We start from the raw sequence: 17,023 nt of genomic DNA on the forward strand, positions 1-17,023 counted from the left end.
CCTTTTCCTGTTCCCTAGCTCCTGACTGCATGAAGCATATTTCTCCCAGTTGAAAGGAGTGAGTGGGAGCCTAATTGACTAAACCAATAATTTTCAAACTTTGTGGGAGGAGGTTAATACCAAGAGAGTCTGGCATTATGTTTATTTTTCTTTTAATTTTAGCTTCTCCTCTTTTCTACATCTCTGAGTGGGAAGCAAGGAGGGTCAAAGCGCCATAAGCTTATGCCCTTCAAACTAGCACTAGGAAAACACCCATTCCTAGAGTCTCCACTCTACAACCACTATAAGGAGTCCAATAATTTTATCTTGGTTTTGTTTATGTTACTTTGACTGGCTTGTTGGAACCTTTTCTGTCAGGATTTGGCCGAATGAATGCTGATTAATTCACTGAAGTCAATACAGGTGATTATTGTTTGGCAGTTACTGCTCTGGGAACCACGAGGACCGAGGAAGCCACTGCCATTGCATTCACAGAACTAACCTGCAGCAGCAGAATTGGATCCATGAATAGGCTTTTCCTCCACAGCTGTTTGTTGAGTTTTTTTTGGTTGGTTTGGTTCTTTTTGCCCTTCACTTGTTTCTGTTCGATTAGTTCTCAGAAAGATTTATTAGAAAATAAATGACCAGACAAGTTATTCTTCCCAGAAAGCACCTCTGAAACCAAATCTAAACTGGTCTGCCACAGCAACCTGGATGAGCGAACACAGTGCACTGTCAGCAAGTTTGCTGATGACACAAAACTGGGTGGAGTGGCTGACACACCTGAAGGCTGTGCTGCCAGTTAGAGAGACCTGGACAGGCTGGAGAGTTGGGCAGGGAGAAATTTAAGGAAATACAACCAAGGGCAAGTGTAGAGTCTTGCACTTGTGAAAAGGTGCAAAGGAGGTCCTTTCCAGCCCCTCACATTCTGTGATTCTATGAAATTCAGAGTCTGGTGAAAACCTGTTGTTCTTGCTTCTTTGGAAGTCTGCTTCCTGTGTGCTCCTGACACAGTGAGAGGCAGAGGAACAATATCTGTGTGTTTTGTTCCAGGTGGTGGAAGTGCACCAGCACACTATTGACTCCTACTTGGAAGATATTATCCTAAGCAGCATAGAGCAGGCAGCTGAAGAGCGAGCCCGGGAGGAGGTTCAGAGAAGAGCTGTGGAAATCAATGACATTGCGTACGAAATGGAACGTCGGTGCGTTGTGAAGGGCACGTCAGAGGCTGATGACAGCAGTTTAAAACCTGCCTGGACATCTGCATCTGTGATTATATGTAGAACCTACGACAGGGGAAGGGGCAGAGCAATGCTGTTTGTGATCACTTCGTTAGTGTGACTGCTGCATGGGAACCCATACTTACTACCTGGTGCACACACATAAATCCATCACAGCCTTAGTTCTATACAGCATTCCCTTTGCAAGTCACTTGTGGGATCTGTGAGTCACCCTTTTTAGACTTCACCATGCCAGTATGATGCTGTGACTGAGCTTTAAGTGAATCTGGGAGCTGCTTAAAGCAATACCCATTCATACTGGTCTTTTCATTTATTTACATTAGTACAGAAAATCCATTTGAAAGAGATGCTAAGAGATACAGCTATACAGCAGCCTTGGATTCTGGGGTGGCTATTCTTTAAGAAACTGCCAATTTCCATGGGGGTCAGTCATATTGATGGCTGCCTGACAAGGCAGTTTGAGTAGAGTAAGTTTTTGAGAACACCAGAGGCTTGTGTTTGGCTGGGACATCAGCAGTGAATACTTTTTAGGACCTGCCAAACTTCCAGTTCAGTTTTCTATGCTCTTTTTTTTTTTTTTGGAATTGAGACATAAAAATCCCACTGGCACAGTGACTCTCCTATGGTATACCAGCTGTGTATTTTATAACTGACTGAATACAACCAGAATGTTGAGATTCTTGGGGAGAATGAAGTGTAGATAATGCATGCAGCCCCTGGGCCAATTGGGAACCCACCAAACACTGGCATGGAAAAGAGCATGGGGACCAGCCAAAAGCAGAGTCATAAAAGAGAAGAATTTAGCAAACTCAGCAATGGGCCAAAGACTACATTGACAAAAGAACACAAATCCTCAGAGATAGCTGCATGTCTAACTCAGTTTGTCATCACTGAGAACGGGGCTCTTAAATAACCTTCGAGGAAAAGGAGCCTAAGGAGATCTTCTCCCTGGAAATGCTGCTTTCCAACTGCTTTGGCAACACAGTGTGAAGGGGAAATAGTCACATTGTCACTTCTCTGCAGGATAAAGAGAGACACAGCTTACAATGACTACTGTGAGAATACACTCCCTTGAAAACAGAGGTAGTATTTACAAGGGGGTCTTGTGTTTGCAGAGGTGATCTGGAGAAAAAATACTAATACCATTCTGCAACTGTTCTGCAGTCGAACTCGCCTACAGTCAGAAGAGATTGTAGCAGAGCTGGTTTATGATTTCCTGATCCCAGAAGCTGAGAAAATGTCTATCAGAGAGAAAGGTAAGGAATCCAATAACTTCATTCTCTTTGTGAACTAGTTCACCCTCCTCACTCTAGCTCACTGAAAGGAGAGATGCAGTGCCAAGAGTTGTCTCAGCTCTGAGATTATGCTTTTGCACCCTGCAGGTAGAAAGTTAAGCCCTCTGATCCCTTTTCACCAATTTCTCATGAGCTTTAGTCTTTTCAGATGGTGGCCTGAATTCAGACCTGATGTAAATTTGGTGTTATCTGCAACGATAAAACGACATGAAAAGAAGCAGTACAATACACTTCCAAAAACAAACTGGGAAAAGTCTTTATGTAGCATAGCTGCCAACTGTCTATTAAATGACCTTTCTAAAAACTGTAGAAATCTTTTAGCGGGCAGATGACTTAAATCTATGCCGTATGTGGAAGGAAGTTTATATGCTTTTCTATGCTTACCTCCCCCCTCCCAAATTGGTTAAGCAAAGATGAGGTTTTAAGGTTGGCTTGTAGTAGCATCATGTTTTAAACAGATAGTCTTGTAGTTGTAAAAGGTGCTTCTGTTTAGCCAAAATGGCATCATGGCTGTACAAATACAGAGGGGAAGGCCCTGGAAACCTGTGAATCACTGAGCATCATGAATAACTGGCTGTACTTGGGTGTTTGCACTGACTAGCAAGCTCAGAAGACTGTGGCTTAAACCAGTCACCCCTAGGGAGTGGATGTAACCTAAGAAAAGCAACTATACCACAACAGAGCCTGAAGTGGTCCTTGCTGCAGTGTATTTCTCTGACTTGAAAACAAAGGCATTTTTCTGCCTTTTTGTTGCTTTGTGAACGCAAACACAAACTGCAAATGCATTTTGTCATCTCTGGATTGTGCAAACTTTTTTCTTCCTAGCTTGCATATTTGGCACAACAATTCAGCAGCTGGCAATTCTGCATGAGCTTAAATCAGCTCCTTTCTCCTTAGCCCTTATTCTGCCAGCCTGCCAAAGCAGGTGATGGAATTTTAGTTAATGAAACCAGCAGCTCTGGCACTAACACAGCCTAGCCTGTCTCAGAAAGGAGAACAGAAAGAGAAGACCTGGGGATGGCCTAGGATTCTGGATGTACAGAGATACCATCAAGGAATAATATGTGTACTGGGCTTAAATGCAACAGCAGCTAATGAGCAAAGCACCTCAGGAGCACTCCCAAGTAACAGAGGGAAAAATATCTTCAGTATCTGTGATAGCTACAGAGGATTTGCCTGGAAAGCAGAGCTAGACCCAGACAAAAATTAAAGTGGGTGCTGAATGAACTAGAAGCAATAGGTGATAAAAGTACAGGAGCATCAAATGTGATCAGGTGAAATTTGCCACAATGTTCTTGTGGCAGAAGACATCAAATTTCAGGAAAAATACCTGGTTCATCCTCTCTTCTGCTATTTCTGCATGGGGTGGAGGGGACTCCACACACCCTAAGAGACAGCTGAATTCTACCAAGTGTATGCGCTAATGAAAAACCATAAGCCTCCTGCACAGAGATACATTCAGGGAAGCAGAATCAGCAACTATTCAATGCAAGCCCAAAGGAAATAGTAGCAGAGAATGGCATTAGATCTCATGAGCACATCAGGGTATTGTGTTTCTGTGGCAGCTTTTAAAGCTTTCCTTTTAGTGAGCTAGATTATTCATTAAGAAACTGTGATTTTACAGCCTGGCACATGCTTGAGCATATACCCCTTCCTTCAAACTGGCAGGAAGTGGTCTGAGGGCACTGTTGTCTGGCCTGCCAGAGGAGCAAATCCAGGTGTAGAGCAAAGATTTGAGGGCCTGCAAGTTCGATCCTTGCATACACTTTAGCTCCCCCTTAAACATCTTTCTTTTGCCATGACCTAGATTTTAATTCTCTTCTTTTTTCCTCCTCTTTTTGTTGCATTCCTGTGCATAAAAGCAGGGATTATCTAATACTGGTCATCTCGAAACCCCTCTGCACCTCAGTTCTAAACCCTGCCTTACTGGAAGCAGAAGTCAGCATGCTGATATGAAAAAACTTGCTTTTAAAAGGACAATCACTCACCAAGTTGAGCCTGCTTTCTTTTAGATGGAATTCACTGTAGATGGAGGAAGGGACTGCAGCAATACCAGTGGAGAGTAGTCCCAGTATGGTTGATGCAGTTCATGTATACAGGATTGAAGCCAAAATGCCTTGGGTAGACAAAGCTCTCCTGGGAACTGAGAGCCAGCTGGTGAAGGTCAGCTTTTCAAACGCAAGTGAGATCCAGTTGCATTCACTGTTGGCAAAATGGAGCTGAGAGATGGATAAACATAAACAGGATAGGTTAGTAACGTTGAGAGAGTGAGTCAGTGACAGTATGCAGAACTGTGTGACAGTGTGCAAGACACTAGTGGTTCAGATTCAGTTAAAGTACAGCTCAGCCTTACAGCATAAACAGACCAAAGCAGCAGGGAAGCCTTGGGCTTCTGGAGGGAAGTGACACAATGAGAACCAGAGCTCATTCCCACAACATTCCACACACCCTCCTTACAGGAAGGCAAGTATGCCAACCCCCAGTGATTGTTTACCAGCATCTTAAGTCCAGATGGACCCCCCTTCCTCGACCCCCCAAATTATTGGGGAGGAGTGTCACAATAATTTGGGGGGGCAAGAGGGAACAAAGGATGTTGAAGAGCAATGATGAATACTTTGGCTTGAGTAATTATTTCCCAAGAGGTGGGCTGGAAATATATACAAATGATGCTGGATGAAAACTGTAAAACACAGTTGAAGAGCAATCTTGTAGCAGCAAAAGGGAGACAATAAGGTAGGTGTCCTAATATACCTATACTGTCTGCAGGTCTTGCTCTGAACTCAGTAAGAGTTTCTGAAGTGCAGGCAGAATCATAACATAGAAGAGGGCAGATTTCAACACCAGGCTTTCAGAGGCATGCTGCAATTAACAAACACTGAAGGAGAAGTTCTTTTAGATGCCTGATAAGATGTCCTGGGTAGTTACGCCCTAAGCTGGAAAGGAAAACACTTTGCCAGTGCTTCTCACTGTGGGGGTTAGACTTCAAAGCAAAATGCAAAGTTGGTTGCTGCTATTAGGTGGCAGTAGAACACTTCCAGCCAAAGTTAGAAGGGTGTGATTTTTTTTTTCCTGAGACAGGCTTTCCCACAGCTGCAGGAAGGCTAAAAGCTGTCCCTTCTCCCTTACAGAGAACCCTTTGCTGAACATTTCCAAGTAAAACTCTTACCTCTTTTTATGCACAGTGAGGCAGTCCCAAAGAAAACACATGTATGCTGCTCACCAGATCGTCCACAGGGGTGCAGAGAAGCTACTGGCTGATCTGGCAGTACCTCAGGAGACATCTGACAGCAAGATAAAGGGAGATCCTCCTGCTCGGACAGCTAGTGCTGCTCGGAGTGGGACAGCTGCTGAACCAAGTGCAGGTGACAGCAGTTGCTCTGCCCCAGGTGCACAAGAACCAGCTGAACTTCTGTGCGAAGAAAGGCTAGGAGAGACAGCAGTGAACCCTTCCAGTGGATCTGACAAGGATCCCACAGCCTCCTAGAGATAGAAGAAAAGCCAGGTGAGTTTCCATTGCCCTCTGTGATTCGAGATGGGAGCATGGTGAAGGAGAGGGAATCATCTTCTCTTGCTTCTTCTCAGGGCATCCAGAATGGAAAATACTCTCTCTCCCTTGCGCTATCCCTCCTGCTGCCTTGCCAGCAATATTATCCTGGAACCACTCTGTATACATTTTGGTGTGGCAGCCCCAGTCCAGCACCCTCCAGCCATTTCCCAATTAGCTTTGCACCTCATTAGCTTATTTTCCACTTCTAATTATTAAGAGAAGCTTGAGTGGCAAAGCAGCATTAGCATTGCTTGTTTGTTTTCCAGGCACAGACTAATAAAGATCAGTACCTGGGCTTTTGATGATATTGCCTTTTATCAGTAGCATTAAATGAAAAACATATTCCAGCAGTGGGGAATTTTGAGTGGAGATCATAGACGGAGCACATCCCCGTGATTTCCTCATCAGAGTACAGCAGAGCAGCTTCCTGCATTAGCACTGCTATCAATAAAGCGTTGCAGTGGAACGGAAATGGTCAGGTCTTGCATCATCTTTTCACACAATTAGTCCTTGCATAAAGAAAAGGCACCCTTGACCTCAGCAGAGTGGCTCCACTGCCTGGCTGGCACTAATAACCAAGGCTAGGTGATAACAGAATGACATGGCAGAAGCTAAGGTAGCTTCTGCAAGGAACCCATGAGCCACGGCTTACAGCTTTTCCAGAAATGTTTTTCTCTGGGCTGACCTCTTCTTGCCTTTTCTTTCGTTTCATCCCGAAGGAGGACAATTCTGGAAAGAATCTTCTTTTTCTTAGAAGAGTGTTACTTGCTCTGGCTTTCCAGCTCCAAGGGGCTACACAGAAGGGACGCTGGCTTTGCCTTGCTTGCCAGCATGAGGGTGCTCCAGGTCAGGATGTCATCAATCAGCAGGCTGCAGACAGATCAGAGAGCTGTCAGGGGCTTGCTCAGCTCTCTTGAGGGCCCTCACCTGTCAAAATTCCTAAGGCCTGGGGCTTTAGCATCTGAAAGGAACATTTACACTGTGGCAACATCAAACACACCAGCTTTTGGAGGAGCAGGCACCGCCACACCCAAAACGCTTACTCATTGATGGCTACAATTTACGCAACAAAGAGCATGCTGGCTCTCCCTGGGCTGATCTCTGAGTGCTTCCTTCACTTCTCTGGAACTGACAGCCCGGTCTTCTTGCTGGGCCTGTAAAGCCTTACTATGGTCCAGATAACTAATCCTGAACACAGAGCTGCTGCTCCTCCAAAACAAAAATCAGCAGCTGGACAAAAATTCAGGCTCATTAGTGCATTCCTGGGGAAAAAATTGTATCAAGTTTCTGTTTTGTGAATTGGGATAGGGGTGAAGGAGGGGGAGCAGCATGGAAGGAGAAGAGGGAGAGAGAAGAGAGTGAAAAATCTGAATGCCCTTGTATTGCATTGAGCTGTATATCAGAACTGGAGAGAGGAAACTGAGAGCTGCATCAAGGAGCCACTGCTAGCCTTCAGGTCACTGAATCAGAGCCACCAGCTGACTTGATGGGGTCAGGCAGCCTCTGTAAGTACCACAAAATCTGGCAGCGATCAGAGATGGGTGACAGGGTTTGGTTAGGACTCCATGAGGATGATCCCATTAGCGTTTAGGGGTCTGGGAGAATTCTCACAGCTTAGGTAACTCGTCAGTAAGCATGGAGGTAGTGAACACAAAACCAGGAACATGCTCCAGGGCGTAGGAAGGAAGCCGTGCAGGGATCAGCTCTGTGCCTCAGGCCACCTTGGACAAATTTAGCCTGGTTGAAAGAAGGGGGCTAACACGAATCACAAGATCCGGTGTAATAAGAGACATGGAAAACCTGATGCAGCAGATCGGTGGAACAGGAAGACCAATCCAGTGAGGCATTCGGTGTGTTTCTGAGGCAGGCTGTCAAAATAAACGTTCTCCATGCGGCTGGCTGCACAGTTTGATGGTGGTTTTAAAAAGAGAAGAAGTATTCCAGCACGTGGGGGGATGGACTTCAGATGCAGCTGTCTGTTCTCCTGCAGGGACACAACCCTCTGCACAGCAACAAGGAGGCACGGGACTCCAGATGCTGTGCAGAGGCTGAGCCTTGGCTTTTGTTCTGAGTTAAGGGACACTGTCAGGGTAAAGCTATCTTTTCCACATGACATTGCCTAGAAACTGCTTTCAGTCATTGTGTGCGTGGTTGTTCCTCAAGCTTTGCAGAATGTGCTTTGAGAAGGAGAAGGAGCACAGGGAGAGGGAATTGAGATCATAAATCAAGAGCACAAGAACGTGCCATTCCTTTTCCCAGCAGGAGACAACGACCCTGGGCGGGGGGGAACTCCTACCCGAAACAAAACACAGCAGATGCTGCCAGGGCTGCATCAACACAGTGAGACATGGGGAAATTCTGCCTGTCCCACTTTTCTTCCATCAGTGCAGTGGAAACACTGGGGAAATTCTGCTTGTCCTTCCTTTCTTCTACCAGCTGCCAGCTGGGTGGGAACCTGGCTGTGCCACCCTGCTCATCCTGGCAGGTGTGGAACACCAGCTGAACAACATGAGCCTCTGGGGTCACTGTGAGAATGGTCAAAAAAAAAAATCAGTCTCTGCAATAAATGAGTGAATGCAAATGGTTTCAGGTCTTCCCTGCCAACACACAGTCATAGAATCGGTGAGGTTGGAAAAGATTATCAAGTCCAGCCATCAACACAACACCATCATGCCCACTAAACCATGTCCCAAAGTGCCATGTCTACATGTTTCTTGAACACCTCCAGGGATGGTGACTCCACCACCTCCCTGGGCAACCTGTTCCAATGCATGACCACTCTTTTTCAGAAGAGAATTTTTTCCTAATATCCACTCTAAGCCTCCCCTGGCACAAGTTGAAGCCATTTGCTTTCGTTCCATCACTTGTTACTAAGAAGAAACTAACCACCATAGAATCATAGAATTGTTAGGGCTGGAAGGAACCCCAAGGATCATCTAGTTCCAACTCCCCTGCCATGGACAGGGACACCTCACACTAGATCAGGCTGACCAGAGCCACATCCAGCCTGGCCTTAAAACCCTCCAGGGATGGGGCCTCAACCACCTCCCTGGGCAACCCATTCCAGGTTAAGAGACTGGTGTGGCTGAAAACTAACCTGCCAGAAAACCAAAGTTTTCAGGTCACTGCATAACTGCCTGAAGACTAGTACTCACTCGTGGGAGGTGACATATATAGTTAACTCTAATCCCAAACCATAATCATAAACTAGCCCTTACTGTGTCCCTAAACCCAACACTAACCCTGACACTAGTCCTAAACTCTAACACTGAACTTAACACCTTATCCTAAACAAAGAATCATAGAATTGTTAGGGTTGGAAGGGACATCAAGGATCATCTAGTTCAAACCCTCCTGCCATGGGCATGGACACCTCACACTACATCAGTTTGCTCAGAGCCACATCCAGCCTGGCCTTAAAAACCTCCAGGGATGGGGCTTCTACCACCCCCCTGGGCAACCTGTTCCAGTGTCTCACCACCCTCATGGTGAAGAACTTCTTCCTAACATCCGATCTGAATCTACCCATTGGAATCTACAGTGGAGTTTTGTTCCATTCCCCCTAGTCCTATCACTACCTGACACCCTAAAAAGTCCCTCCCCAGCTTTCTTGTAGGCCCCCTTCAGATACTGGAAGGCCACAATAAGGTCTCCTCAGAGCCTTCTCTTCTCCAGACTGAACAGCCCCAACTCTTTCAGTCTGTCCTCATAGGAGAGGTGCTCCAGCCCTCTGATCATCCTGGTGGCCCTCCTCTGGACACGTTCCAGCATGTCCATATCCCTCTTGTAATAGGGGCTCCAGAACTGGATGCAGTATTCCAGGTGGGGTCTCACCAGAGCTGAGTAGAGGGGGAGAATCACCTCCTTTGACCTGCTGGCCATGCTGCTCTTGAGGCAGCCCAGGATGTGATTTGCTTTCCAGGCTGCAAGTGCACACTGGTAGCTCATGTTGAGCTTCTCATCCACCAGCACCCTCAAGTCCTTTTCTTCAAGGCTTCTCTCAAGCCAGTCACTGCCCAGCCTATATCAGTGCTTGGGATTTCTCCGACCCAGATGCAGGACCTTGCCAACCCATTCCTAGGTCTAGTGCCATGAAGTAAAAATCTTGAAAGTTCATTCCTACAAGGTGTAACAGAATTGGCCCAAGGACTCCCCAGCTAGGTAGTCCCCTCCATTTCCTGAGACTGCTAAGAAACGACAGCCTCCCAAACAACATCAATGATCTTCAACAAAAATGCCTTCAAACAACCTGGGTTTTGCCAGCGATCACCATCTACCGTCTAAACATTCCTGCCTGGCAAAGGATCTGATTGCAGGGAGAGCTGTAGAGGGAAGGAGGAGGACAGACCTGCTCTTGTGCTGTAGGAAACACAGAATCATCGAACCATTTAAGTTGGAAAAGTGCTTTAAAATCTAAGTCCAACTGTTAGCACAGCACTGCCAAGTCCACCACTAAACCATGTCCCTACGCATCACATCTATACATCTTTTAAACACTTCCAACCACTTTCAATAACCTCCACCACTTCCCTGGGCAGCCTGTTCCAATGCCTGACAACCCTTTCTGTGAAGAAATTTTTTTCCTGCTATCCAGCCTGGCACAACTTCATGTTGTTTCCACTTGTCCTATCTCTTGTTACTTAGGAGAAGAGCAATCCACTTTGGCACAACCTCCTTTCAGGGAGCTGTAGAGAGTGCTAACAGGGTAGCCAATGGGCTGGTTCGAGGAGGATGAGTACTTCTTGCTTCGTCTCAACCTCATGCGCCATTCCCTTTGCATGTCTGACCCTACCTCACTCCCTGCACCCCTAGCCTCTGACAAGACCCCTCATGCATACCTGTGTCAGCAGCCACCGTCTGGACCCTATGAATGTTTACCATGTGAAGGTGGCATAAAGCACAGGGTGTTCCAGCAGCAAGCCAAGATGGACTCTCCTGTTCTAACCTCTGGATTCCACCAGTTTTTAGAAACTTTCTTAGGGAAGAAACCCCAACCCCAGCCCCTCCATCTCTCTTAGCAATCCCTTACAGGTGCAGACTCCAGGGCCCTGCCACTGTAGACAGTGGGAAGGGGCTGAGCTCTGCCAGGGGATGCATATTTCATCTGCCCACATTTCCTCACTCATGGCCAGGCATGAGGTCTTCGCAGAGTGTCCTGGAGGCAGGCTGCCAGCCCTGCTGCAGCTCTCCTAATACAGCAACCTGGTGACAAAAGCTCTTCTGCAGCCACTTGCAAATTTCCACAAGGTAAGAGGCTGTTCATTCCTCGCTTGCCTTGGCTCTGGAGAATGCAAGCAAAGGTGGGAGAAGCAGAGAGAGCAGAATCCCTGAAAGAGAAGGCTTTAACTCCACTGAGTGGATGGGAGGTCTACCTGGTTGCATGCAGACTCTGAAGGGGCAGCAGGATGCATCAAGAACAAAACATCTGTGCCAGGACACTGGGAATTACCTGGGTGTGCAGAAAGCTCCAGGACAGTATTCCTGGATCAACCAAAGGGGTATTTGATTTGAAGGTCCAACCCACCCTTAGAGCACTGACCACTGTCACCTGCAACAAGCACCATCAGGAGTTTGTTTGGGGGAACCCGTGCACATGCTCCAAAGCCTCAGCAGTTTTAAGACATTCACACCAAGACTTAAGCCTGTTTCCTGCCATGCCCCGACATGGTGTTACAACCCATACACCTTCCTTTCCCACCAAAGTGCAAATCTGGCAGCAGGTCAGGTATGACCCTGCAGCCTTTGGGCAGGATTGGTTTAGCAAAGCCAGCCAAGATGGAGCAGCCCTGCCCTGGACAGGAATACCACCCCCTTGAGGCCAAGCCCTGTGGTGAGGTTGTGTACCATCTGCTGGACTTGTTGCCTCCAAGCAACTGGACTTGGTAATCAGACGCAATCCATGGCACTCTTGCTCTCCCCTCTGCATTTTGCAGCTTGCTTCCCTCTTCCTTTGAGGCTCTTGTTCTTCTCCCGCAGAAAACCACTTGGGCTTCACTGCCGGCAGCCCGAGAACTGCCACCTTCCAGATAACAAATGGTGTTGGCAGCCTTGACCCTGACTTATAATGCCAACCCAGATAACTGCAAGTTTGGTGGATAAAGACAAAGCAGGTCAGCAGAGCAGGCTTTAGTCCTGCATTCGGCTCCATACTGCTTTGCCATTGGATTAGCATTTTAAATCACCCAAAGGTGTGGGTGACCAACAAGTGAGTGGATTTGAACCTGTATTACCTGGTCTCAGAAGGTATTTTCACATGGGGAATGGTGACAGAACGACTGTTCCATGAATGGTTGTGTGGGGACTGGCTCTCAAGGCTACAATGCTTTGTTTCAGCCTTCAAAAGGGTGAGTGAGATGAAACTCTAGTAGTCCTGTTGATGTTTGCAGGAATTTTGGCAGCAGGGAGCAATGGTTAAACTGGACAACTGCAGTTTCCACACAAAAGGGTGAATGCAGTCCTCAGGTGAGGAGACAGAGCTGCACCAGCTGCAAGACGTTCTCCAGTGCCTTTATTTGAAAGGAACCTTCTGTCTGGCTTTGATACCCACTGATAAAGGAGGACATTAAGAACAATTGTAGGAGACAGCCACCCCTCAGATATTTTTAGACATTGATAAGGTCCCCCTTCTCCTCTCCAGGCTAAACAGGCCCAGGCCTCTCACTCTTTCATTTTAAGAGAGATGTTCCACTTGCCTAATCATCTTCTTCAGTCCTCGTTGCATTTGGGCACAGGCCGCCTTCCTTCTAAACTACCTTCTACCTCCTACTACCCTCCCAAAGTAGCCTGGAGGCAGCTGTCCCCATTCCCCAGCAGTACAGCCTGGTCATGGCTGGGCATATCCAGGACGCCCCTTCCCACCCTGCTCCCCCCTCTCCTGGAGCAGCATCTGCAGCTCCTGGCCCAGCAAAGGAGGTTTGGTGGTGCTGAGGGCAGCCGGAGGCACAGGAACAAAGCGAGAGGAGCCTCTGTGCAATATAAATTTGTTTTTATTGAAGCAGCAGTCACATGACCTCGCATCTAGCCTTTAGGATAGCGACAGAATGGATTGGGCCAGGTCAGCCAGCCCCCAAAAAAAGGGTGTCTATTTTTTTTCTTTTTTTTTTTTTTCTTTTTTTTCGCTAATAAAGACATGTTCATGTTTAATACATACATTATCCAGTACCGGAATCCCAACTCAGAGATAGCTAGGTGCTGATTTGCTGGAGGAACGGTCCACTGGATGTAGTCTTGACAAACTTTACAGATCACCACCAAATAACGTTACTAATGGGCTCCAATGAGTTCAAAAGAAAATAAAAACCAACCAACCAACCAAGAAAACAGTCCCAACCCAAACAACCATGAGCGCAGGGTTCAAAGCCAGTGGTTTACACAGGTTCTTGGGTTTGTATCTATAGGTGGACAGTAAAGGAAGATATTGGTTGGTTTCTAATTTGAGATATTTATGTCCCAGGGTTCCTCTCTCCATCAAATCAAACTGTTACCATAGACAAGCTGGCATCTCTTGAAAGGCAGCATGGAATAACGCAGCTTATTAAAGGAAACATCCTTATTTCTTGTGGTTTCTCTTTTAATTATTATTAGTACAAAGACTCACCTCCACCTATTCTCGTGGAATGGAAAGAGGCATGAGGGGGAGGAACAAGGAGTGGAGAAGGGAGAGTGGAGGAGAAGGAGGGAGGACAGGGGCAAGTTTTTTTTTTGTTTTGAAATAAAGACCACACACTTGGTATTTTTTTTTTAAATTCCATTTCCAGGCTAACCTACTTTTTATTTAATGCAAATTACAGTACCAGTTAACTATTTCCGAACCGAGTCACACAGAACAAAACATATTTACAAGGGGAATGGGGCGGGGGAAATAATAAAACATTAAGCATACTTTCCACAAAAAAAAAAAAGAAAAAAAAGAAAAAAAAAACAACCAAAAAAACCCCCTAAACCAAGAAAAAAAAAAAACCCAAAACAAAACTAAGGAAAAAAAATCCCAAAACCCAAAAAACTCCCAAAGCAACAAAAAAATTAAAATCAGTCACAGAGGCATTCAAGTAGTAATAATGTTATACAGGTTTTGCTTTTTCCTTTAAATCAAGACAGATTTGCACAAGTGTATGCAATAGTTTGTATACAACCCACAGTCCTTAATATATATATATTTTTTAAATTTTTTTTTTAGATTTGTTTTTTTTTGTTTTTTTTTTTTTTTTAGATGGAAGTGGTCACGCTAATTGGTGTGTACAGGCCCAAGTGATCCATCAGCAACACATTAATGAACGCAAATTTTACAGGCAAGCAAATTATATATATATAAATATATTATATATATATATATTAAAAATAAACCAAGAAAGACCAACACAAGGAAGCTATTTTTCTCAAGCTAACCCCTCAGGTACTGTTTTCCCTCCCTGTCGTTTTGCTGGTTATTGCAGTGTTGCAAAACGAAGCCAACTCTGACCAAAACCGGCTGAGAGCCCCATGGAAATCAGCTGCCACCCCAGGGGTACCTGCTGGCAGTCTCTGAAAGGCAGAGCCTGGACTGAACACCCTACTGTGCTTTTCCTTATTTTTTTTTTTCTCTGTGGTGGCTGAGGTTCCTACTACAGGACCACAAGTCTGACAGGCTGCTTGACTTACTTTTCCAAGTACTGAAAACCAGGAGGGGGCAGAAATTTTAAGTTGCAAGTCACAGGCACCTGCTGTTATTTTAGGTAAAGCTTGGCTTTGAAATAAGGGGACAAAGTGTTCAGGGATCTTCTACCAGACAATTTGCTTTTGCAGGTAATTTTATTTTATTTTTCCCTAGCAAGGTAGGTAAGTTTAACATTAAAGAACACCAGCGTCTTGATCGGGTGTACACGGGGGGGAGACAGACTGCAGTCAAGTCCGGCTCAGAGACCTGCACCAAGGCAGGGCAGAAACAAAGGACAGATCAAGACCAGACTGGGTTAAAAAACAAGCCAAAAAGAGAGTAAAAAGAAGAGAGGGACAGCTCTGAGTGGACTGTCACCGACAGCTGGGTATCACTGACCTTCGTGTCACCAGAAAGTGCAGCCTCTGCTTCACTGGAATGAACACGAGATGCTTCGAAATCAACCCGCAACCTTTGGTTTGGTAAAGAGCTAAGTGTTTTCCCGTTCAAGACAATCTTATGTGGAATACTAACAAGGTTGTAAAACACAAGCAAACTAGTTTTAGAAACAAGGCCTTCGTGCTGGGCACAAGAAATCAAGAGTCATGTTAAACTTATCTTAAGAAAACAAAAGTGACTTTAAGGAGAGGGGTGGGGGGAGGGAAATTGGGGAGAAGAAAGGGAACAGAAAGTCCCCCCCAAGCAGAAAAAACCCGCTGTGGTCTCTCTACAGTGATGCTCCCATTCCTACTGTGGCCAAAGGGGTCCAGAGTGCAACATCCCTGTGGGGTGGCAAGGGCTTTTCATCCCCAAGTGTCCTTTTTGCTCTCCAGCCTGGTGGAAAGGCCAAGTCTCCTGGAAGCTGCTACTGTCCAGATGAGTTCTGGGTGCAGGATTAAGGGGAAAGATGAGCAAAGTCTAAAGGAACTGCTGGGGCAAGTGTCTGAATGAAACTGGCCACTACTAGCAGGAGGAAGAAAGGGCAGGGTGGGCAACTTGAAGACATCCAGAACAAAGCCACAGCTCCAACAACATGAATGATGGAGATGGTTTCTTTTTCTTCTGCTACTGATCAGGGTGTCACCAAAACCTTACAGCACTCAGAGTTAGAAAGCTGGGGGAGATGGGAAGGGATCAGGGACACAAAGATGTAGGTTTGGGGTGGGAGACATTGTTAATAAAGGGGGGGTGGGGTGGTAAAGAAAGAAATAAAAAGGGAAATGAAATTCAAAAAATCATGGAAGCGAAGGCACTCCAAACTATATAGATACACTATACATCGCTAGAGTTATTGTTACAATAATACAGGCCGGTACCTACTGTACAGAGTTAAAACTATATGGCTTTAAAAAGCTCGTCTACATTTTGTCTGATTATTAAACAGAATCACTGCCCTGAACAGTAACTTTTTGCTCATTAATAACAGTTCCTGGGTCCACATATTTACATACAAAACAATAAAACTAAAATTTGAAACAAACAATGAACAAAAAAACCAACAACCACAAAAAAAAAAATGTACAAGCTTGAATTTGGTGAGGAGCTTTTTTGTTGTTTTTCTTTTGTGCATGTTTTTTTTTTTTTTAGTTCTTATTTACAAAAAAAGGTTGTTCAAAGATCTGGATCTAACTTGTATAAAAGAGCATGTGATCCTGCCATGATCCTTGGGGGGGGGGGTAGGGGGGTGGTGGGGGGGAACAGAAAAGGAAAAACAGAAAAAAAAACCACACACAACAAAAAACAGAGATGCCCCTGACCCTCCCCCCAGCCTAACACACATACACACAAAGACACACAGAGACGCCAGCACAGTCACAAAACCAGAGAGAAAAGCTCTGAACTCCCCTCCACCAGTCTCAAACCAAACAAAAACGAAAAAGGAAAGCCACATTTCCTGGCACAAGCAGCAATTTTTCTTCTTTTTTTTTTTTCTTAAGAGACTTGGTAATTTACTGCCTCCAAATAACAGGGTCTGTGGCCTACCCTTCAGCAGTCTCACTTGTACAGTGGATCCCTACCCTGCCACTGTCCTACTCGAGTCTCTGGCATTCATGGATCCCTGGGTCAGCCAAGCCCTGGCACTTACCTTCTGGGACACTGACTAGCCGAGCTCTCATGTTACGATGCTCTTCAGCCCTTTCTGTTAAGTTGCGTGTAAGGACCTGGAAAGCTTTCCCCTTCTAAATGTGGGTGTGCTTTCCTTGGCAGCCAGCCAGAAGTTAAGGACAGCTAAAAGCTTTTAAACGATTTTTTCTTTTCTTTCCCCTCTGCGTGTGCTCAACGGCAGATCTCTGAGGGGTATAACATGAGGGCTTATTGGTTTCATGGT

At 45.7% G+C, this 17,023-nt stretch overlaps 1 protein-coding gene across 1 annotated transcript in view; it reads left to right on the forward strand.

The window, feature by feature from the left end:
• The window catches only part of CFAP91 (cilia and flagella associated protein 91), a 37,493-nt gene extending 31,494 nt beyond the window's left edge, over positions 1–5,999 (forward strand). Inside the window, exons 14-16 of the mRNA XM_054386897.1 lie at positions 1,033–1,181; positions 2,385–2,476; positions 5,698–5,999. Of these exons, the coding sequence (XP_054242872.1) occupies positions 1,033–1,181; positions 2,385–2,476; positions 5,698–5,999 (543 nt within the window). The remainder of the gene's footprint in view (positions 1–1,032; positions 1,182–2,384; positions 2,477–5,697) is intronic.
• Positions 6,000–17,023: the final 11,024 nt, after the last annotated feature.

The sequence above is a fragment of the Indicator indicator genome, chromosome 1, assembly GCF_027791375.1.
Source record: "Indicator indicator isolate 239-I01 chromosome 1, UM_Iind_1.1, whole genome shotgun sequence".
In the NCBI taxonomy this organism is placed as follows: Eukaryota; Metazoa; Chordata; class Aves; order Piciformes; family Indicatoridae; genus Indicator; species Indicator indicator.